We start from the raw sequence: 20,885 nt of genomic DNA on the forward strand, positions 1-20,885 counted from the left end.
CACAGCGGAGGTGGCGGTCGGCATCTGGTCCCACCAACAGGCTCACGGTGGCAGCCATTCTGCCCCTGAGAGCACAAAACGGGGTACATCTTTAGAATGTGTTCATGGTGGAACAGAAGTGTTTGTCAGTTGCTGCTGACCCTGTTGGCTGATATGGTGGTGGCACCTCCATGCTCTGAAGAAGTGTTTCTGTGAATACCAGACACTGCTAGAAAGGTGTCTCTTGTGTAATCCCTGAGTGGGCTTCCTGAAAGCACGCAACTGTCCCCTGTTTGGCAACATGGTGCTGGGCTAGCTGGCCATTAGCCTGATCCACCTGGACTTTTCTTATGGATCTCATGTGTACAGGAAACTTGCTGCCCCGTTGATTCTTCTTGGAGCCACCTCTTCTCAGCATCCTCCGTCGTCTTTTTTTTTTGTTTGCAGCGCCTAAGGGAAGAGATGGAGGAGATCACGCAGCAGCAGCTGGTGCACGACAAATACTGCAAAGACCTGCTGGGCTTTGGGACCAAACCTCGCCACATCACTCCCTTTGCCAGCTTCCAGTCGGTCCAGCCCCAGCAGTCGAACGCATTGATGGGGCTGCTGGGGTACAGCCCCCATCAGGGAATTGTGGGCTTCGGTGCATCACCCATCCCAGCTAAGACCACCTTGGTAGAGAGCCGGTGCTGCAGAGAACTAATGGAAGAGAAGTTTGACCAGGTGAATCTGCAGGCCTTCCTTTTTTTAATTTCTTTCCTTTCTGCAGCAGTTAGGCACGCTTGAAAAACTTCTTCTTCGTTGGTGCTAGTGAGAACCATTGCCAGAAGTCCTTAAAACACAGCCCTTCTGTTTTTCAGGTGTGCTATTGGGTTCTGAAGTGCCGAAGCAGCAAGAACTCTCTGATCCAAATGACAGTCCTCAGCTTGCTGCCACGGCTAGCAGCTTTCCGACCTTCTGCTTTCACAGGTACAAAGTTGCCCAGTGAAGCTGGGGTCAGAGAAGTGATGATCCAGTCGGGGTCAGGGTGGGGGAGCACTGTGCCAGCTGTTATTTCTGTTGTGTAGCGGGCATAAAAAAACATAAAAGGGCATATTCTTGCTCCAGAGATTGGTCTGTGCCAAGTGGGATAAATATGTCCTCCTGCTAACCACAGTGTCACTTTTACAGGCAGAAGCCCCAGGGTCTGTGATTATTTTCAGTTCAGGAAGCAGAATCTCTCACTTCCTCTCTTAGCTAGAACAGGTTTCCCTCTGCTGGCTGGCAAAGATTGGCTGTGGATACTTCCCATCATCTTAAAGGGCTTTTCTCTACTACAGCCTGAAGATCAGACTTTGAGGCAGGTTTAGTCATCTCTTTGTTTTTGACATGAAGGACTGAAATCTCCCTTGCTTGTGCTGTTTTTCTTCTGTCGCCTGTTAGCTGACCACTACCTTCCCGACACCATGAACCACGTCTTGAGCTGTGTGAAGAAAGAAAAGGAACGCACTGCAGCTTTCCAGGCGCTGGGCTTGCTGTCTGTGGCCGTGCGCTCAGAGTTTCAGGTTTATCTGCCTAAGGTCTTAGAAATCATCAAGGCTGCCCTCCCACCGAAGGACTTTGCCCACAAGTGAGTGTCTGCAAAAATCTGGAGGCGGCCCTCACTTATTCACAGCATTGCACCTGATCCCAGAGGGATAGCCCATATAGTCCACCTTCCACATTTTACTACTTCTTTTTAAAAAAATGAAGGGCACAAGCTGATGCAGTGCCCTGTGCCCATAGATGTCCCAATGCAAGCAAAAAAGCCTTAAAGTCATCTCCTAAAATACATCTTCTCCCTCATCTATTTTTTTAAAAGATCCAGTTTGGTGAATATGGAAAACTCAGATGCTTGTAAAAGGCATTGCACAGTTTTTGTGTTTGAATTTTGCAGCCTTATTACTGGAGGATCCCCTCCCCTCCCAAATCTAGTGGTTGGACCTGAGATTTTCTGCATGCAAACATGTCCTCTTAACTGAACTTTGATCCCTCTCCTTTGCTCTTTGTGGGTATAGAATGAGCACCTGAATGTAAATTGGGCTGGGAGATTCTGGTTGGTTCTTAGCAACCGTATCTCCTCGGGGAGCCTTTGCCTTGAGAAGCAAAGAAGACCAGGGGGGTGTTATGCAAAATGTAACTTTCTCCTCAAGTAGAACTGTAATTCTGATGCATCTTGGCAGGAGGCAGAAGTCCGTACAGGTGGATGCCACCGTCTTCACCTGCATCAGCATGCTTGCTCGCGCCATGGGGCCCTCGATCCAGCAAGATATCAAAGAGCTTCTGGAACCCATGCTGGCCGTGGGGCTGAGGTAGGACTCTCAGTTCCCTCCGTCAGCCACTGTGTGGTGCTCTGGGCTCTGCAGTTCCTTCCTAATTGAGCACTAAAGTATGGTTTGCAGCAAATCTTAGAGCAGCTCATATTTCCAACAAAGCTTCTGTGCGCCTCTCCGTGTATAAAGTGGCAACATGTCTGTAGACTTAGTAAGCATATTCCAGGATGCCATGATTGGCTGCCAGATCCTTGGTGTGTGCGCATAGTGGTTGAAAGCATCTTGTGTAGATGTTGACAGTATTTGCTGCATGCCAATATGGGAAACACGCCAATTAAAAACAAACAAACAATAGTGTATGATCTCTGAGAGCCATAAGGAGCTTGCAAGCAGACTTTTCGGGCTTCTGTGCTCGGGAGATTTGCTCCCATTACAAGAAGCGCAGCACCGGAGCGTTTTGAAGAGCCTGTCAGCCAACTTCAGTGCTCGATGTGTCTGTTGTAGGCCGTGAGGGATACGAAAATAATTCGTTCAGCTCTCTGTGTGACTCATCCTTCATTCAGACCATGATGCACTGCAAGCAGAGGTTAGGACTGAGTGACATGCTCCATTTTAAAGGTGTCTGCTCAGGCAATTCAAGCAAGAAAGCTAAACTGCACCTGGTACGGGGGAGTGTGCCAAGAACCCTTCTCCCCCACCAAGTGACCAACACAGACTCCCTTTGAGCTGGGGGAGGAGGAAGGGCAGGGACAGAATTTTCATCTTAAATTATGGCAGAGTCTGAGATCCTGAGAAAGGCTGGGAAATCTCTGACCCATAAGCCCCAACTGAGACTACCAGTGAGCCAGTTTCAAACACCTGGTCAAACGAAACATTTGAGCATCTGTTCCAACTGTTCTTTGCCATCCATGTGGGTTAGTTACCATCTGAGCACATCTGCCAGGTTCAAGAGGCAGGGTTATTAGTGCTGAGGGAGCGACGTTTTGAGGAGTAAAAGTATCAGCTTCCCGTGCTGGTATTTGAAGAATTTATGAAATTCCACGTGAATTCCTCAGAAGGTCTGTTTGGCTATCCTCAGTGCTTGAAATACCTTCTGTGAGGGAAATGCCTAAGCACGCCAGTGAATATTTTTCCCAGTCGCCACTGAGAGGAGACTTGGAGAGGGGAGTTCATGGAATCAGTTGGAGAGTTGGAAAGGGGGCATACAGGCCATGTAGTCCAACCCCCTGCTCGATTCTTCACCTTTGACCTCCTCTGTACTTTTTCAGCTTAGTTTGGCCACTAAGGTGGGACTTTTACGGCCAAGTGCTGGGTCTGAACTATTCTCTTGCCTTGAAACACAGGAAGGTTCAAAGGATTCGTATGACTTCTTAGAATTAGGCTTTTATTCTATGAGGGTGAGAAAGAAGTCTTAAGGATGCTCCCAGTAACTTTGGTCCTGTTTAAACCTTAGAGCGGGGGGCCCTCAGCATTCAGGCCATGGGCACCATCGCCCCCCACGAACCCTTTTATTGGTGCCTGCCAAGTGTTTTCAGAAAGTGGGTGTGGCCAGGTGAGCCTTCTGTACAGGAAGACTTCTGATTGGCCACTGGAGTTTGGATTGGCTGTGCAGATTTTTTAAAAAATGTTGCTTTGGCAGCACAGTGTGTGACTGGAGGGAATCAGCAGCCATTTTGTGGCTGGCTCAGCCTCCCGAAGGCAGCAGCCATTTTGCAGCTGCACCCACCATGCTGTGCCTGAATTCGAAAGGTGCCTGTCCTTGCTGTGTTGGCCAACCTGTGACCGGACTTGTACCCTCTTCATATTGCCACTTCGTTGGTCAACGTCACATCATGCTCCCTCTTCTTGCCCCTCCGCCTAAAAAACTGGCATGTCAGAGGGAGAGGTTGTAGCCAGAGGCGTAGCTCCAAGGGGGTAGGGGTGGGGGTGCACCGGGCGCACGCCCCTGTGGGGATGTGGCGAGGGCGGGGCAGGAGTGGAGGATGCACCGGGCGTTTTTCCCCCTTGCTACGCCTCTGTTTGTAGCCTAGCCTTCTGCTTACTGCTCTAAATTTCTGCATGTAGGGATTTTGTGTGCATGAAGGAGCACATGCACACACCACGCGTATACAGTTCTCCCACCCACCCACAGTCTGAAATGGTGCAGTCCAGACACTGGTGGATCGCCACTGAGGATTGGTAGGTGCCCAGAGATGATGCTGTCTGCCTGTGTCTTGCCCTCAGCCCCGCTTTGACGGCCGTGCTGTACGACTTGAGTCGCCAGATCCCACAGCTGAAGAAGGAAATCCAGGACGGGCTGCTGAAGATGCTGTCGCTCGTGCTCATGCACAAGCCCCTCCGCCACCCGGGCATGCCCAAGGGCCTGGCCCACCAGCTGGCGTCTCCCAGCCTCACCAACATTCCCGAGGCCAGCGACGTGGGCAGCATCACGCTTGCGCTCCGCACTCTGGGCAGCTTTGAATTTGAAGGTGAGGGATCCTGGGGGCACGGGGCAGAGGAGGATCATGGGCTGAGGCCTGGAGAAGGAGAGTGGAGGTGTGGCGGTGAATTACCTTCCAGAGCCCTCCGGGGGTGGGCGGTATAAAAGTCAAATAAATACTACTACTACTACTACTACTACTACTACTACTAATAATAATAATAATATCATCACTGGGTGCAGTGCCTAAAGACCATGAACGGCACTTAAAAACAATTGGCGCTGACAAAATCACCATGTCAGCTGCAAAAGGCCACCCTACTCGGCTCTGCACACATTATTCGTAGATACATCACACAGTCCTAGATGCTTGGGAAGTGTCCGACGTGTGATGTAATACAAAATCCAGCATATTGATCTTGTTTGCTGCGTATAACTGTTTTTGTATCAATATTATAATAATAATAATAATAATAATAATAATAATTATTATTATTATTATTATTATTATTATTATTATTATTATTATTATTATTATTATTATTATTATTAACAGCTAAATCAGGGATGTCCAACTCTGGCGCTTCAGATGTTCATAGACTACAATTCCCATCAGCCCCTGCTGGCATGGCCAATTGGAATTGTAGTCCATGAACATCTGAAGTGCCAGAGTTGGACACCTCTGAGCTAAATGCATGAGGGCATATGTGAAGCACCCTGTCAACCACTTCCTGGTTGTTTCTTTGCCCCTTCCCCTTTGTGTGTTCGGACATCCGTTATAGAGGCGTCCTCCCATGTTATAGTTTCAGAGGGCAGCCTTGTTGGTCTGCAACAGAACAGCTGAATTTGAGACTGGTGGCACCTTGAAGTCCATTATGAGCTTTGGGAGCTGTGGGCCTTGTAATCTTATACCCCACAAATTCTGCTGGTCTCTCAGGTTCTACTGGCGTGGAATCTGGCGCTCTCGTGTCATCTGCCTGAAGCTTCCCCTTAGTTCCCCTCACAGGCTGAAATCCTCACAAAACCCAATGTGGGAAAGAAGCAGATCTTTTTCAACCTCTGCGGAAGATGCGGGGCTGCCAGAAATAGCTTTGCAGAGCTAGTGCTGTCCTCAGTAGCTTGTCCCCAAATGAATTCCATCTGCATGTTTATTAAAGTCTCTTTTTTCAGCAGAAGATTTTGGGAAATTTGCCTGGGTTACATAAATGTAAAATGAAACATTGGGCTAATCCTGTTCTGCTCAGGAGGAGGCCCGGTTTCCAGCGTTCCTTATTTCTCTTGGGGGTTTTCGCAGAGCTTCTTCCCCTCTCCAGCAATAACAGGGTAGTCAGAGACTTAGTGGAGGGGGCTATTTATTTTATTTTCTTCACCAAATGTTTTTATCTCTCCTTTCTGCCCTCGCAAGGAGGTGAAGAATGGTCTTTGGAAACAGTTCGGTTTTAAGAATCCCAGAACCCAAACTTGTGAGAACGAGCTACAAGTTTTGTAATTTAAATTATACCGTTGCTCTTCAACCATATGGGCTCCCAAGGCAACGTACAGTTCAAATCAATAATACAATAGAAACTAATCAAAGGGAGGGAGGGGGCCTGCAAGACCCTCATGGAGCCTCTTTCTGATCTACTTGATGCTGCTGGTCTTTCTAGACCGCTCTAGATCTTGGTCTGCTTTGTTTAGAGGGATTTATTTTCCCCATCTTGAACTGATTTTTCAGCAGCACCCAAAGAATTAGCTGCTTCCATGCAAGTCTGCCTACTGCTTAAGAGATTCAGGGACTGTCTTCTCTGGGCCACCACTGTTGGATGCAAGGTGGATGAGGCAGGGAGGGGTGCCACAGCCAAGAAGGCACTGAGACACGGGACCAAACGTGCAGTCCTTTATGAGCCAGGAGAAAACATTTTTATTTTCCTGCGCTTGTGAAATGGTTGTCCCCATAGCCGAGATCCATTTTTGTTTTGTAGTGTAGGCTACATAACGTTTCACTGGATCTCTTTGCCCTTTTGTTTTTGATCTGTTGTTGGTTTTTAATTTAGTTGCTCTTCACTCTAAAGCTTTATTGTTCAAAGATGCGACTTGGAGATGATGATTTTTCTTAAATACAACGATTTTTGTCATGTGCTTATTTTTATATATTTTTGATGCTAACATTTTGTGGGTTTTTCAGTGTTTGTTGTTCACCTAAGCCAGCTTGGCCATGATATTGTGTGGTGAAGGCAAGATATCAATATTTCAAATAGGTTACTGACATGTTTTTGGTTTCACTTCTGAAGACATAAAATCCTTTCCTACAAAACTGGGAGTCTCTTTCCCTCTCCACCCTCTTTCTCTCTTTCAGGCCACTCACTGACCCAGTTCGTCCGGCACTGTGCTGACCACTTCCTCAACAGCGAGCACAAAGAGATCCGGATGGAGGCGGCACGCACGTGCTCGCGGTTGCTGACGCCGTCCATTCACCTGATCAGCGGGCACGCCCATGTGGTCAGCCAGACTGCTGTGCAGGTGGTGGCCGACGTCCTCAGCAAACTGTTAGTGGTGGGGATCACAGATCCAGGTGAGTGCAGACAGGGTGTGTGCAGGTGCACGTGTGAGGTGAGAGTGCTTGGAAGCTGCCTTATAACAAATCAGACTCTCAGCCTATCAAAATCAGTATTTCCAACACAGACTGGCTGCAGCTCTCCTGGGCTGCAGACAGAAGTCTTTCACATCTCCTTCCACATTTTCACTGGAGATACCGGGGCTTGAACCTGGGACCTTCTTCATGCCGAGCAGATGCTCTGCCACTTGAGCCGCAGCCCCTCTTGCTTTGCTAAGGCTTCGAGGGTGGTCATGAACCTGGAAGCTGTGCTTGCATGCCAGGTGCTGAAGAAAACCAGCACTGCATTGTCATCAGCCTTATGCCCATCTTGAATCCATCTAAGTCAGTGGTGGTAAACCTTTGGCACTCCAGATGTTATGGACTACAATTCCCATCAGCCCCTGCCAGCATGGCCAATTGGCCATGCTGGCAGGGGGTGATAAAATTATGAACTCCATAACATCTAAAGTACCAAAGGTTATACCACTGCGATAAAATTAATAGAGACACAGTATTGAGTGTAACAAATCTAGCATGTGATGCAGCAAGAAGATTTATTCTGTCCTCATTCAGAGACGAAGCTGGGCGTAATTCTTCTAGATCAGGATGTTACAGGGTGTTACATCTTAGTAGTTCTTCTGTGTTACTGCTTGAGGCTATTGGGTTGCATGAGTAGTTTCATTTAAGAAGAAGAAGAGTTTGGATTTATATTCACCCCCCTTCTCTCCTGTAAAGAGACTCAAAGGGGCTTACAATCTCCCTTCCCCCCCACAACAAACACCCTATTTATTAATTAATTAATTAAACAAACAAACAAACAAACAAACTTATAGGCCGCCTCATCCCCGAAGGGCTCGAGGCGGCTCCCAACATGGCTGTTCCAACAAACAGCAAATCAACAAATCAAATCAACAAATCAACAGCCTATAAAACTTAATCCCTTAAAAACCTATTCAGCAAATAGATTAAATAACTAAGTATTTTAAAACGAAAATTATTTAAAACAGGCACCCGAACCAAGGCCAAGGAAGTGGGGGAGAAAGGTAAGACCCCTCGCGATGTGTTATCAATGGATGGAAGCCCAACCAAAGATAAAAAGATGGAAACAGAGCAGCCTCAAGGATTGATTGGGGAGCGAGTAGGACCACGGCCGGCCTCTCCAAAAGCCCGGTGGAATAGCTCCGTCTTACAGGCCCTGCGGAACTCACCAAGGTCCCCCAGGGCCCAAACAGCTGGAGGTAGAGCATTCCACCAGGCAGGGGCCAGAGCCATAAAGGCTTTGGCCGGAGTGGGCTCCAACCCGTATCGTAATAGCCAGGGTAGAGGTCACCAGCAGTTCTACTTGCGTTGCCGTACTTAAGCTGACCTCTATGGGACGCATAAGGGGGTGAGATTGGGTGGGGCTGAAGAGACCTCCAAAAGAACTGCTGGCTAAGCTACAAGGTCACCCAGCTGGCATGTGTTGGAGTGCACAAGCTAATTAGTTTACTAGATAAGTCTCCACAGCTCAAGTGGCAGAGCGGGGAATCAAACCTGGTTCTCCCGATTAGAGTGCACCTGCTTTTAATCACTGCACCACACTTAAGTAAGTTCTTATATATTAAACCCCAGGGGGTTATGTGCATCATTTAGTGCTTACAAATAGCCACCATTTGGATGTGCTCTTTCCAGACCCCGACATCCGATACTGTGTGCTGGCTTCCCTGGACGAGCGGTTCGATGCACACCTGGCCCAGGCAGAGAATTTGCAGGCTCTCTTTGTAGCCCTGAACGATCAGGTGTTTGAAATCCGCGAACTGGCGATCTGCACCGTGGGCCGACTGAGCAGCATGAACCCAGCTTTCGTCATGCCATTTCTGCGCAAGATGCTGATTCAGGTAATGGAGGTGGGAGATGTGGGTGGGATGTTAAGAAACTGAACTCTTCAGCTATAGTAGAAAATAAACTGTGGGGGCGGGGGGGGAGAGAGATGAAGTTGGAGGAGAAGTTAAAAAAACGTAGTTTCACTGAGTACGGTTTTTGCCAGCAGAGCGCTTCTTTGCAGTCCATGAGGTTTGTTTAAGCCACAAAGGTGTCAAACTCGCGGCCCTCCAGATGTTATGGACTGCAGTTCCCATCATCCCCTGCCAGCATCATGGTTTGACACTTGTGGTTTAAGGGACTTCTGTGGTTTAAGGGACACCTGTGGTTTAAGGGACTTACCTTCCTCCTCAGAATAACCCCCCGCACAGGTCCCAAGAGGCACATTGAAGACAGTGTGTGTTTGATGTGCTGTGCGCTTGGTGTGGAAGATAAGTGTTCTTGGGCTTGTCTTTCGAACCAGATGCAAATTGGCGGTGTGATCTTTGATTCTAACCCTTCATTCCGTTTCCGCATCATGTACTTCATTGTGAAGGGTTATTGGTACATTGTTATTGAGATTGACTATTGTGTCCAATTGTGTGCTTCCCCCATTTGTCTATATTCAGGTGATAGGTTCAGGAGCTGTTTTCATTTTGTAGTTTACAATACTCTCCATTTTTGATATACCATCTTGGGCTGGGGTACTTCGTTCTTCTATAACTTTCTACCTTCCATTGTTCCTAAAAAACCGCGGTCTTGCACCCGTCCCTGGTGACATTTACCTTTCCCATTCAGATCCTGACTGAGCTGGAACACAGCGGCGTTGGCAGGATTAAGGAGCAGAGTGCCAGGATGCTGGGCCACTTGGTCTCTAACGCTCCACGGCTTATTCGGCCCTATATGGAGCCCATTCTCAAGGTAGGGCTTCTGGGCAGAGATCTGGAATTCACACACGGTTGCATCCAGCATCTCTATTATCTGGGAGGGTGTGGAAACACTGGCGGAATGGGCTGGCTGTAAACAGAGGGGCTTTCCCCCCCACTACCTTACTTGTTATGCCATCCAACAGGCATTGATAGTGAAACTGAAAGACCCTGATCCCGATCCAAACCCTGGGGTGATCAATAATGTCCTGGCTACCATAGGCGAGCTGGCACAGGTAAACAAGGCTCTTTGCGAGTTTGCTCATCAACCGTCGCCACCTTGTGGCAGTTCATGATGCTGCAGTGTTGACAATGCGCCCGGAACTCTTCTCTTTCCTCCATAACTGCCCCTGTGTTTTCCTTCAATAGGTGAGCGGGCTGGAGATGAGGAAGTGGGTGGACGAGCTCTTCATCATCATCATGGACATGCTGCAGGACTCCTCCTTGCTAGCTAAGAGGCAGGTGAGCTGTCAGTCTTTCTCTGCTCCTAGGAAATGGGCCTTCAAGCTTCAGGCCCGCTTGTGCTACTGTTTCCTGAGAGAGCTGCTCCGGGCTCTGAGATGCCTAGAGGAAGGGCCAGGTGGTCAGTGAACTCCTCGATCATTTCTGTACCTGCCAGCGTGGTGCAGTGGTTAAGAACACTCTAATCTGGAGAACCGGGTTTGATTCCCCTCTCTGCCACTGGAGCTGTGGAGGCTTATCTGGTGAACCAGATTAGCTTGTGCACTCCAATGCATGCCAGCTGGGTGACCTTGGGCTAGTCACAGTTCTTTGGAGGTCTCTCAGCCCCACCCACCTCACAGGGTGTTTGTTGTGACGGGGGGAAGGGAAAGGAATGTGTAAGCCCCTTTGAGTTTCCTTGCAGGAGAGAATGGGGGGGGGGATATAAATTCAAACTCTTCTTCTTCTACCTAACTGCAACCTCTCCCCTTTTTCTTTCTCGCTGTGAATCTCTTCCAGGTGGCCCTCTGGACACTGGGTCAGCTGGTGGCCAGTACTGGCTATGTGGTGGAACCCTACAGGAAATACCCAACTCTGTTGGAGGTGTTGCTGAACTTCCTGAAGACAGAGCAGAACCAGGGCACCCGGAGAGAGGTTCGAATTTTAAGGGTTTTTCTGTCGTCGCACACAGAGTTGCTTTCCTTGGCCCGTCAAAGTCAATACTTTTGGCCAATTGGCCATGCTGGCAGGGGCTGATGGGAATTGTAGTCCATGTACATCTGGAGAGCCGCGGGTTGCAGACCCCTGGCCTACTCAGACTGGCAACAGCTCTCCTGGGTCTCAGGCTGAGGCCTTTCCCCGCACCTGGTGTCTGCTCCTTTCAACTGGAGGTGCTGAGGACCGAACCGGAGACCTTCTGCATTCCAGTCAGATGTTCTGACCATTGAGCCAGGCCTCTTCTCAGGGTGGGGCTCTCACAGCTTGGCTTTTGGAACTAGGCTGCTTGGTGTTCTGCAAGGGAGGGGGGACTGGTGAAGGGTGGGGTTTGTTTTGCAAGTTAGCCCTGAACCAAGGAAATGGAATTAGCATTTCGGAGGCTTCTTCTAATTAAAAACAATGGATACGTGATATTGGATTCCCATGACTGAAATGCCACATGCATTGCTTGGACCTTGGGGAGAAGCAGGGACTGGGAAGAGGGCCACAGGTTGGGAAATATGCCGGAAAACTTGGTGCTGTTTTCCAAATCAAAACGTTTTATAAATAACTGAGTGAATCTAGCCTTTTAAATTTTGGACTTTAAAGATTCGTGCTTTCAAAAGTTTTTGCTTCATTTTGTTTCCTTTGGGTATTTCTGCTTGCCGGGAATGACAAGACAGAGAGAGGAGAATGGAAAGAGGGAAGGGTGTGTCTGGGAACGGATGGATAAAAATATTGGGGAGATACAGGAACTGTGGATCTGGTATCCCAAATTCCTCTGCTAAGATTCTCTTTGAGCGTTCCATAGATTAATTGGTTCACAGATTAGTTTCCAGTCTCCATGCAGCCCTACTGAGGTGCTGTTTTCTTGTGAGCTTTTGCTCCGTGTAATGGAGTTCCTCCTAAATGCCAGACTCCCTGTATTATCTTCTGTGCTCTTGGAGTTCCTGGCTTGACCTTGTTTTTAACAGCCTCGCCTTGTTTTGCACTGGTGAGGCTGCCTTCAAACTCTGCTCTGACTCTCCGCTTTTCTTCCCGCCAGGCAATCCGTGTGCTTGGTCTCTTGGGGGCCCTGGACCCCTACAAGCACAAAGTGAACATTGGCATGATAGACCAGTCACGGGATGCTTCGGCTGTCAGTCTGTCGGAGTCCAAATCCAGCCAAGATTCTTGTAAGTTGACTGGGCGAGGCCTGGTTATGGTTTAGCCTTCTTTCTGGGGAGTTTACCCTCGCAATTCAGGGGCTTCCCAAACAGTCATGCCAACATGTGCTTGTGAACAGGTGATTATGAGGTTTTTAAACTCCCCGACCAAACAGCAAATTTGCTTTAAGCTTTGTTTTGGAGAGCGGCTCCTCTGAGCCTTGGAGGGGATTTGTGAGGGTGGGCTGTCTAAGCTTAGAGTAGCGGAATGGCCAAGAGACTGAAGTGTGATCCAGAAGGACCCCAATTCGCATCTCAGCCTCGGCCAAGCCTTTCTCACTCAGCATGCGCTCTGGAGACAAGATGGGTAGTCCTTTGCAAGAATTACGTGAACTGCTTCAAGTGAGTATTAAGCGTGCTAGGCACAAGCTCCGTATCATTCTTACTGGCATTGTGACAGCAATCTTAGGCCCTGTCAGGAATTGTGGAAAAGACACACACACTACTTGGGGAGCAAAGAGGCTGGAGGGTGCAGGCAAGGAACCAAATGGAAGAAAATTATGTTATTTGCTTCATTTATACCCCACCTTTTTTCCCAGTGGGAACCCAAAGTGTCTTACATTAGTCCCTTCTCATCTATTTTATTCTCACAACAACCCTGCGAAGTAGGTTCAGATGAGAGTGTGCGACTGGCTCAAGATCACTTGCCACGTTTCCACGGCAGCGCAGGATTCAAACTTGTTCAACATCCTACCCACTCCACCACACTGGCAGAGTATACACACAGGGACACCCTCACTTTGTTCTTCTTTTTATGCATCTTAGCTAAGACATTTCTTCCCTGTGCTCTGGATCAAGATTCATAAGAGGTGGCTTGCAACCATTTACAACAATAAACTGGTGTCAAATGTTTAAAAAAGCAAAATCCAGCAGAATAAAATCTGCACCAAAGAATATCAAATATTTAAAAATCTGTGGGATAAATTTGTGACAACCCTGTTATAAAGCAGCAACTTTTTAAAAGGCAGAAGCCATAAAAGCAGAAAAAGCAAGAAATATAAAGCAGAGCAGAACAAAAGCAGAACAAAAACAAAGCCATGAAAACAACCAGAGTGAAAAATGTGAAGACAGGGCACAGGAAACTCAGAAGTCTTTGGCACCAGTAGTAGCCACAGGGAAGGAGTCCTAAAAACGAGATACCACAGCTCTTCCTGCTGCACACTAGCCTTATCTCTGAAAGGGGAGAGGGAGAACAGAACGGGGCTTCTGACAAACTGCCTGTTCCAGTATATTTTTCTTCCACCCTTCCTCCAGTGAACTCAGGGCAGAATTCACTGCTCTTCATTCCTTCGCCGTTTTTCCTTGCAACATCGTGTGAGGCAGGAAGTCAGAACGGAGATTTGTGCCCAGGTTCTGTTCTAGCACTGACCAGTGTACCGCACTGTCCCATTTCAGATCCTCACTGGATATGGGATCAGGTGGTGCCTCGCAGCGAAGGGTTCTCCACTTGAAACCCCTTCCACAAAAAGTTGCTTCATGGATGTATGAAGTAATGTATATTGCACACATAAAAATGGTTTGCCTATCTTCCTGTGGGATGATGGGCTGGTCCAAGAAATTCTTTGAGCAGCCTGGGTTTAAACAGTGCAGCAGCCTGTCCATCCAAAGAAACTGTAGCTGTGCTGGCAGGGGGTGAGTGCCCGTGAGCGCACTTAAGACACGTCTACTTGGTTTTCCTCATTTCCTGTCTCTTGCCTGTTTGCATAGCTGTTTCCTGGATCAGAAAGAAGTTGAAGGTGCTAAACGACTTGATGGAGTGTGTCTGGACAGCTGCAGGCCACATGGTTGCTTCCATCCCTTTAGTTTTCCCATGTGCAGAATTTATTTAAAATTATTAAGGATCTGGATTTTTGGGGGTGGAACTCAGTAAACCTGTATGGGAAGGTCGGATCCCCTGAAGTAAAACGTATGGAAGTCTGCGAAAAGAGGCACCTACCAGTTTTTGGAAGCGTCGTTCTTCCAAGGCTGAGCGGGCAGCCAGGATATGAGAACGCCCGAGCTGAAGGCGGGAAGGGAGCCAGCAGAAGTCAAGGGGATTATGGGCCTGTTCGGCTGTGTCTGTAACCAGTTCAGCTTGTAAGATTTGCTGAGGAACTAAAAAGCCTCTTAATACTGATTCTTAGAATGAATATTTATTGGGAAAAGAATGAGATGCATATTTATGCTCAGGCTGCGAAGTTCCGACAAGGAGCGGGGAGGATTTCTCCTGCACAGCTGCTTGGCTTTCTGAATGAGCTAGCGCAAGCGGAATAAATTTGGCAACACAATAAGAAGCGAAGAATGATTTATGCAACATTGACAGTTTGCTCCTTTGCATATCGGGTACATGTCACAGAATATGCATCACCTGCAGAACGTTTTCCTTCATTTTTAGTGCTGGTCTGAACTGTTAGTTTTACAAGGTTTTTTTCCTAATCCCACCATTCCTTTGAGGAGTTTGTTCGGCAGCAGACGTGGTTTTGTCCTCTTGTCTTCCCTACCCATTGTTCCCTTGTTCAGTAGTTTAGAACAGTAGCTTAGAACAAGAGTGTGATTGGCCCAAAGTCACTCAGCTTCATGCTGAAGGGGGGCTGTGCACTGTACCATGCCTGCTCTTCCTGGGAGGGGGCGAGGAGCAGCAGATGGACAAGACCACCACAATAGGTTAGCAGCCTTGCAGGGCATCCAGTGAACTGTAGAGGGCTTTGCCCCCATGTGTCCTGTGCCCTAGACTAGGTAGCCTCCAAAGCAGCTGTCTTCTGACTCGCTTGGCTCTTCAGATGCTGTCATTGGCAAGTGCCTGGCATGAGTAGGTCTGGATTAATACCCCCTCTTTCTCTCCCATAAGGAGACTCAAAGGGGCTTACAATCTCCTTTCCCTCCCCCCTCCCCCGACAACAAACACTTTGTGAGGTGAGTGGGGCTGAGAGAGCTCCAAAGAACTGCAACTTTCCCAAGGCCACCCAACTGGCATTTGTCAGAGTGCACAAGCTAATCTGGTTCACCAGATAAGCCTCCACAGCTCAAGTGGCAGAGCTGAGAATCAAATCCTGTTCTCCAGATTAGAGTGCACCTGCTCTTAACCACTACACCACGCTAGCACATTAACTCCCCCCCCCCCCGTGCTTTTTTCAGCTGATTACAGCACCAGTGAGATGCTAGTCAACATGGGAAACCTCCCGCTCGATGAGTTCTACCCGGCTGTCTCCATGGTGGCGCTTATGAGGATCTTCCGCGACCAGTCCCTGTCGCACCATCACACCATGGTGGTCCAAGCCATCACGTTCATTTTCAAGTCCCTGGGGCTCAAGTGTGTGCAGTTCCTTCCTCAGGTCATGCCCACCTTCCTCAATGTCATTCGGGTTTGTGACGGTGCCATCCGGGAGGTGAGTGTGCCTTTGTGTGGCTTTTCCATATCCTTCTCCTGACTCTCCCAATCCTTTCGAATTCGTGTTCTCCTTTTTAAAGGTACAAACAGAAGCTTTTATGTTTCTTGGAGGCGCTTAAGGCTTTCGTCAAACCCTCCAGGCTTGCTGTATTTTAAGTGAGGATTTTTTTGCTTGTGCTTCCTGTCTCTTGTTTTGGTGCTTTCCTGGGAAACCCTGCACTGCCAATCACTCCCTCGCTTTCTCACAGGAGCAACCGGTTCCATGAGGCTTCCTTTTCGTGGCTCATTCCACGTCGGACTTCTGAGTGGGACTCGCCTCCCTGCCACAGAAAGGAAACCTCTTTCTCTAGCCTAGCTGGTTCTGGTTTCTCTCCCACCCTGATCTTCAAACATCCCCATCTGTAATGCGCTTTTATTCATCTTTTCCCCAAGCTGCCTTGAAACAAAATGTGAGTTGCCACAACTAGCAAACTCCTTGTTCAGTGGCTACCTAGATCCCACCACAGTTCTTTGAATCAAGTCCAGTTTAAAGGCCTCAATAAAGCCTATTATTTATATCCAAATTCTCAGTTCTGTGCTCTTTCTGAGCCACCATGGACATGTCCTTGTTTACAAAGCACTTCTTAAAATTTCAGGCCTTCCGGTCACTTTTCCTTTGTTTAAAGAACCCATCTCCAGAAAGGACGTGTATTGGCTGAAGTCTACTGGGCAAATTGTAATACTTGAGAGACTGGAGTTTGTTTGCCTAGATGTGTCTCTCTGGCAAAAGCCTCAGCTGTATTTTAATATCTGTTGCTTCCTGAACGAAGTTGCAACCCAGGAGAAATTTAGGCATGTAAAGCTGCATCTGAGTCTTTTGACTTCAATCCCAAACTGAAGCCCCTTTGCTTTCAGTTCAACTGAGGCATGCAGCAGTCTCTGGATTACGCCCTGGGTGTGTGAGGTGGACCATTGGGAATGCTGGCGTGGCTTGTGGAATGTGGCATGCGCTTTCAGTGTGAGCTGTTACTGAGTTGTTTCCCTAGAACTGCGACCAGCACTGCCTTCTCGCTCCCAGAATGAAATCACTCAGTGGATTGGAAGAGCAAAATCCTGGGGTTTGCTAGGTGCCTGCATCTGATTTGATAGAACTACCTTGACAGCTACGCTTTGTTTGCCTACTCTCTTTAAAAATTTTCAGGTAAAAGAAGATGGTGACAGTGTACTGGGGAAAAGAGCTGAGGTGGGTACACATGACCTTTAAACCCCCCAAGCAAGGCACTTCCTGTGTTGTGTGTAAGCATTTCATCCTATCCCCACTTAAAGGCAGTATCCCCAAAGCTCAGGATTATGTTCTGGAGAAACGTCAATGTGCAAGGGGTTTGCACGGCCAGCTAGTTTTAATAAGCTGGACTTGGGACCAGTGGCCCCCCTAGAGACCAGCGAGATCTCCAGGTTATGAGCTTTGGGAACTTCCACTCTCAAAAGCTCCTATTTCTCAAATCTGGCTGGCCTCTGAGGTGGTGGTGGACATGCATTTCGCCCTTGCACTGCTGCCCTCTGAAACTAGTTCTAGTTAGCATGTGAAGTGCAGCTCCCCTCCGCCACTTCTGAAGCCTCTTGACCCCATTGCTTGTTCACCTGCTCCCTCCTGGCACACATCCTGTCCTACCACAAAGTACTGTTTCTGGGCTCTGCATCTTCCGGCCCCGAACCTCCTGAGCCTGACCAGCCCCTGTGCTTATTGCACTCATTTCTGCCAGTTCTGCGGAAGTCTTTCTGCCCCAGGCAGATGCAACTTTCTCTCTCCTTGTGAATGCTGCACTGTTGGCCAAGATTCTGTTGCTTGCAGTTTCTCCAAAGCAGAATGTAAAATCACAGATGCACAGCTAGTGGTTTGCAGGTCACAAGGTTCTCTTGCTCCATCCTAAAAAAACCCCAGCATTGTTGACCCCATGTTTATTCCCACCTCTGGACTTGCCATTACAAAAAATAAGTCTTTTGAGTCCTTTCTGGGATTCTTATTGGCTGGGGTCCCCAGAGGCAGGGATCAGGTTTGAATATTTGTCTTGTGTTCACACTGGGGTCCTTTTAGTTCACTATTGCGTCCTTCGACTGACATCAGCTCTCCAAGATCTCAGGCAGAGAAACACAAGCTGCACGTTCCCAGAGCCTTTGTCTGTTGCCCCTCCCTCAGCCGCTGGCATCTCTCAGAAGCCGACTGCCTTTGAACTTGGACGTTCTGTTTATCCCTCATGATGAATAGTCGTTGGTGAACCTCTCCTCCACACACGTGTCTAATCCCATTTTACAGCAATTTAAGCGAGTGGCCATCACTGCATCCTGTGGCTGAGTGACACAAATTGACTGTGCGTTTTTAAACACAGTCTTAATCCTGGGCCTTCCACAGTGGACGGTTTCGCTTCTTGCAAGTTCTTTGGTCTGTCCGACCTTTTTGTTTTCAGGCACAGAGAAGGGAGCGGGGGGGGGGGGCTGATTTGGATAACTGGGGGGCCTGGGTGAGTTTGGCTGGTAGGCCAAGTTGGGGTAGTGGTGGCTTAGTTCTTTCAAAGCATGATTCAAGCAAGTTTTCTCCCTGTGGGAAGTCCAGGACAGCTTCTGGAGCCTCTGGTAGGATCACTTGCACGCTGGATGTTTAGCTGCTGCGCTTTGCCTCCGTGCCTTCGGTGTGTGCACGCCTGACATTCTCTGTTACGTGCACAGAAGTGCCTACAGACTGTGGCAGGGTGGTTGTGCGATGCTGAGAGACGAGAAGTATTCCCAAGCTTAGAGCATGCCGTTGCTGTGGTGCATATATGCCAGGAAGAGCTTGTCTGACTCCAGATCTGTCTTGAGCTTTGCCTAGTTTTCTGTAAAGCCCCTTTTTCTTCTTCTTTTCCAGTTCCTGTTTCAGCAGCTGGGGATGTTGGTGTCTTTTGTGAGAAGCCACATTAGGCCCTACATGGATGAAATTGTCACCCTCATGAGAGTGAGTATGGAAGTCACAAACCAGGCATCCCGGAATCCTGATGGTATAGGGGAGCTGGTTTATGCTCAGCCAGTGGTAGTGGAAGCCTGTGTGTTATGTGCTGTTAAGTCACTTCCTGTGAATTATTGACCTTCCAAACCACCTGCGGACTGAGGGCCATGTGGCTTCCTAGATTGAGTCCGTCCATCTCATGTTGGGTCTTCCTCTTTTCCTACCGCCTTCAACTTTAACTAGCATTATTGTATTTTTCTGTTTCAAAAACCAGCTTGAAATGTAAAAGATTTTTCTGTTTCAAAAACCAGCTTGAAATGTAAAAGATCAGCAATTAAGTCAAACAGGTTTATTAAGGTGGACCGTTTAGGGTTTGTAGGGTCCTTGTTTCCTTTGATCTGGTTTAGGGGCATCAGAAGGTGTAAAATGACTCTTTCCAGAAATCAGGCCAAACATGTGTTGCTGTGCATTGAAAGAGGGGGAACAAAGGAGGTGGAAGTGGGAGAACTAGAACTCACTCTAAGGAAGTCAAAAAAAAAATAAGGTGCAAAAACTACTCTTTGCTGGAGGGAAAAAGCCATTTTTCCTTCCATGGTAACCCAGGCAGATCCTTCTAGGAGCTACTTAACAGACAAACACATTTACCACAACACAGAAGAGTGGAAGGCAGGCGAAGGATTGCATTTCCAGCCAGTGTGTGGGAATCGTTTCTTCAAGGCTGTAGTTATCAAAGAGGAATCAACTGCGTTTTGCTGCCCGAGGAGTCCAAACAAGTTTCTTTTGCTACATGAAGCCAGGGTGCCTTTCGTGTAGCAAAACGCATTCAGGAGTCAGGCTCGCTTTGCACTCTTCAGAGCTGGGAGTGGCCGGCAGCTTCCCTCTTCTGGACTGCTGCACTGAGGTTGTGGCCTCTTTAATGGTTTGATTTATTTAGCCCTCTTTTGAAAAACATTCTGAACCTTCTGCCAGAAGAAAACACCTCTGGCAGAAGGTGCAAAACCTCCCTAATGCTTCAGTGGTCCAGTCCCTGCTTCCCTGTCCTGGGCAGCTGGAGCCTTGGTTACATATGCCTGCTGGTGTCACTTTTTTGTCCTGATGTGCATCTGGGTTGTTGCTGGAATAGATTGTCGTGGTCCCCAACTTCCCTCTCTTCCCCTCCCTCCAGGACTTTTGGGTTGTCAACAACTCCATCCAGAGCACCATTATCCTCCTCATTGAGCAAATCGTGGTGGCCTTAGGCGGGGAGTTCAAGCTCTACCTGCCTCAGCTCATCCCTCACATGCTGCGGGTCTTCATGCACGACACCAGTGGTCCCCGCACCGTCTCCACCAAGGTGAGCGTGATGCTGAGCAGGCAGAGAAGTCCTCGGGGTCCGCTTTGTACAGCAGGCAAATACACTGAGGAGACAATCCAGCCGCAACCAAAGTTAGGTGTGGTGCAGGGATGGGTCTGGAACGGTGATTCAGTGGGAGAGGGGTTCTCTTTCAAGATCTGCTTACCGTGCAAACAGCTTTTGGGCACTCATGTGCCCAAGGACAAAGAGTTATGGATTGTTTTGCAGACATTACTCTTCGGGGTTTCCTTATTTGCTGTGGACATTGTGTCCTGGGATACGTTCTCCATAGAGAGTGAGGTCATATCTAGTGAAGTCAAATGTTGTTATGATTTTTCTCTCCTGGGCTCATTCCGCACATGCAGAATAATGCACTTTCAAACTGCTTTCAGTGCTCTTTGAAGCTGTGCGGAATGGCAAAATCCACTTGCAAACAGTTGTGAAAGTGGTTTGAAAACGCATTATTTTGCGTGTGCGGAAGGGGCCCTGGAGAGAAGCACATTTGGGCATCTCTTGTCCTCCACAAATGCTTCTAAATGGCCTGTTGGCCAAGCGCATAGCTTTTGCTGCATGGGTTTTTTTCACCACAATGAATCTGTCTGGGCAAGAACGTGACTGGGATTTGCAGTGTCCTTTCAGGAGCAGGGCTGTGTGTGTCCTTCTCGGAAGCCTGCGAATGAATAAATGTAAAGCAATTGTTTTGGAAGTGGGTGTCCATCTTACTGGGCTTTTTTCTTCCAGCTCTTGAATGCTATCCAGTTATTTGGTGCCAACCTAGACGATTACCTGCATTTACTGCTCCCTCCCATAGTAAAGCTCTTTGATGCCCCAGATGCCCCACTGATGGCTCGCAAG

The 20,885-nt window shown here is 48.3% G+C and overlaps 1 protein-coding gene across 1 annotated transcript in view; it reads left to right on the forward strand.

Moving 5' to 3' along the window:
• Positions 1 to 20,885, forward strand: part of MTOR (mechanistic target of rapamycin kinase) — a 103,196-nt gene that overhangs the window by 7,108 nt on the left and 75,203 nt on the right. The window contains 16 exon segments of the mRNA XM_048518694.1: positions 427 to 702; positions 840 to 948; positions 1,402 to 1,588; positions 2,181 to 2,309; positions 4,494 to 4,738; positions 7,025 to 7,240; positions 8,936 to 9,141; positions 9,902 to 10,024; positions 10,176 to 10,265; positions 10,399 to 10,491; positions 10,990 to 11,124; positions 12,212 to 12,341; positions 15,486 to 15,736; positions 18,620 to 18,706; positions 19,863 to 20,030; positions 20,772 to 20,884. Of these exon segments, the coding sequence (XP_048374651.1) occupies positions 427 to 702; positions 840 to 948; positions 1,402 to 1,588; positions 2,181 to 2,309; positions 4,494 to 4,738; positions 7,025 to 7,240; positions 8,936 to 9,141; positions 9,902 to 10,024; positions 10,176 to 10,265; positions 10,399 to 10,491; positions 10,990 to 11,124; positions 12,212 to 12,341; positions 15,486 to 15,736; positions 18,620 to 18,706; positions 19,863 to 20,030; positions 20,772 to 20,884 (2,558 nt within the window).

Source organism: Sphaerodactylus townsendi, linkage group LG16 (genome assembly GCF_021028975.2).
Source record: "Sphaerodactylus townsendi isolate TG3544 linkage group LG16, MPM_Stown_v2.3, whole genome shotgun sequence".
Classification (NCBI taxonomy): domain Eukaryota; kingdom Metazoa; phylum Chordata; class Lepidosauria; order Squamata; family Sphaerodactylidae; genus Sphaerodactylus; species Sphaerodactylus townsendi.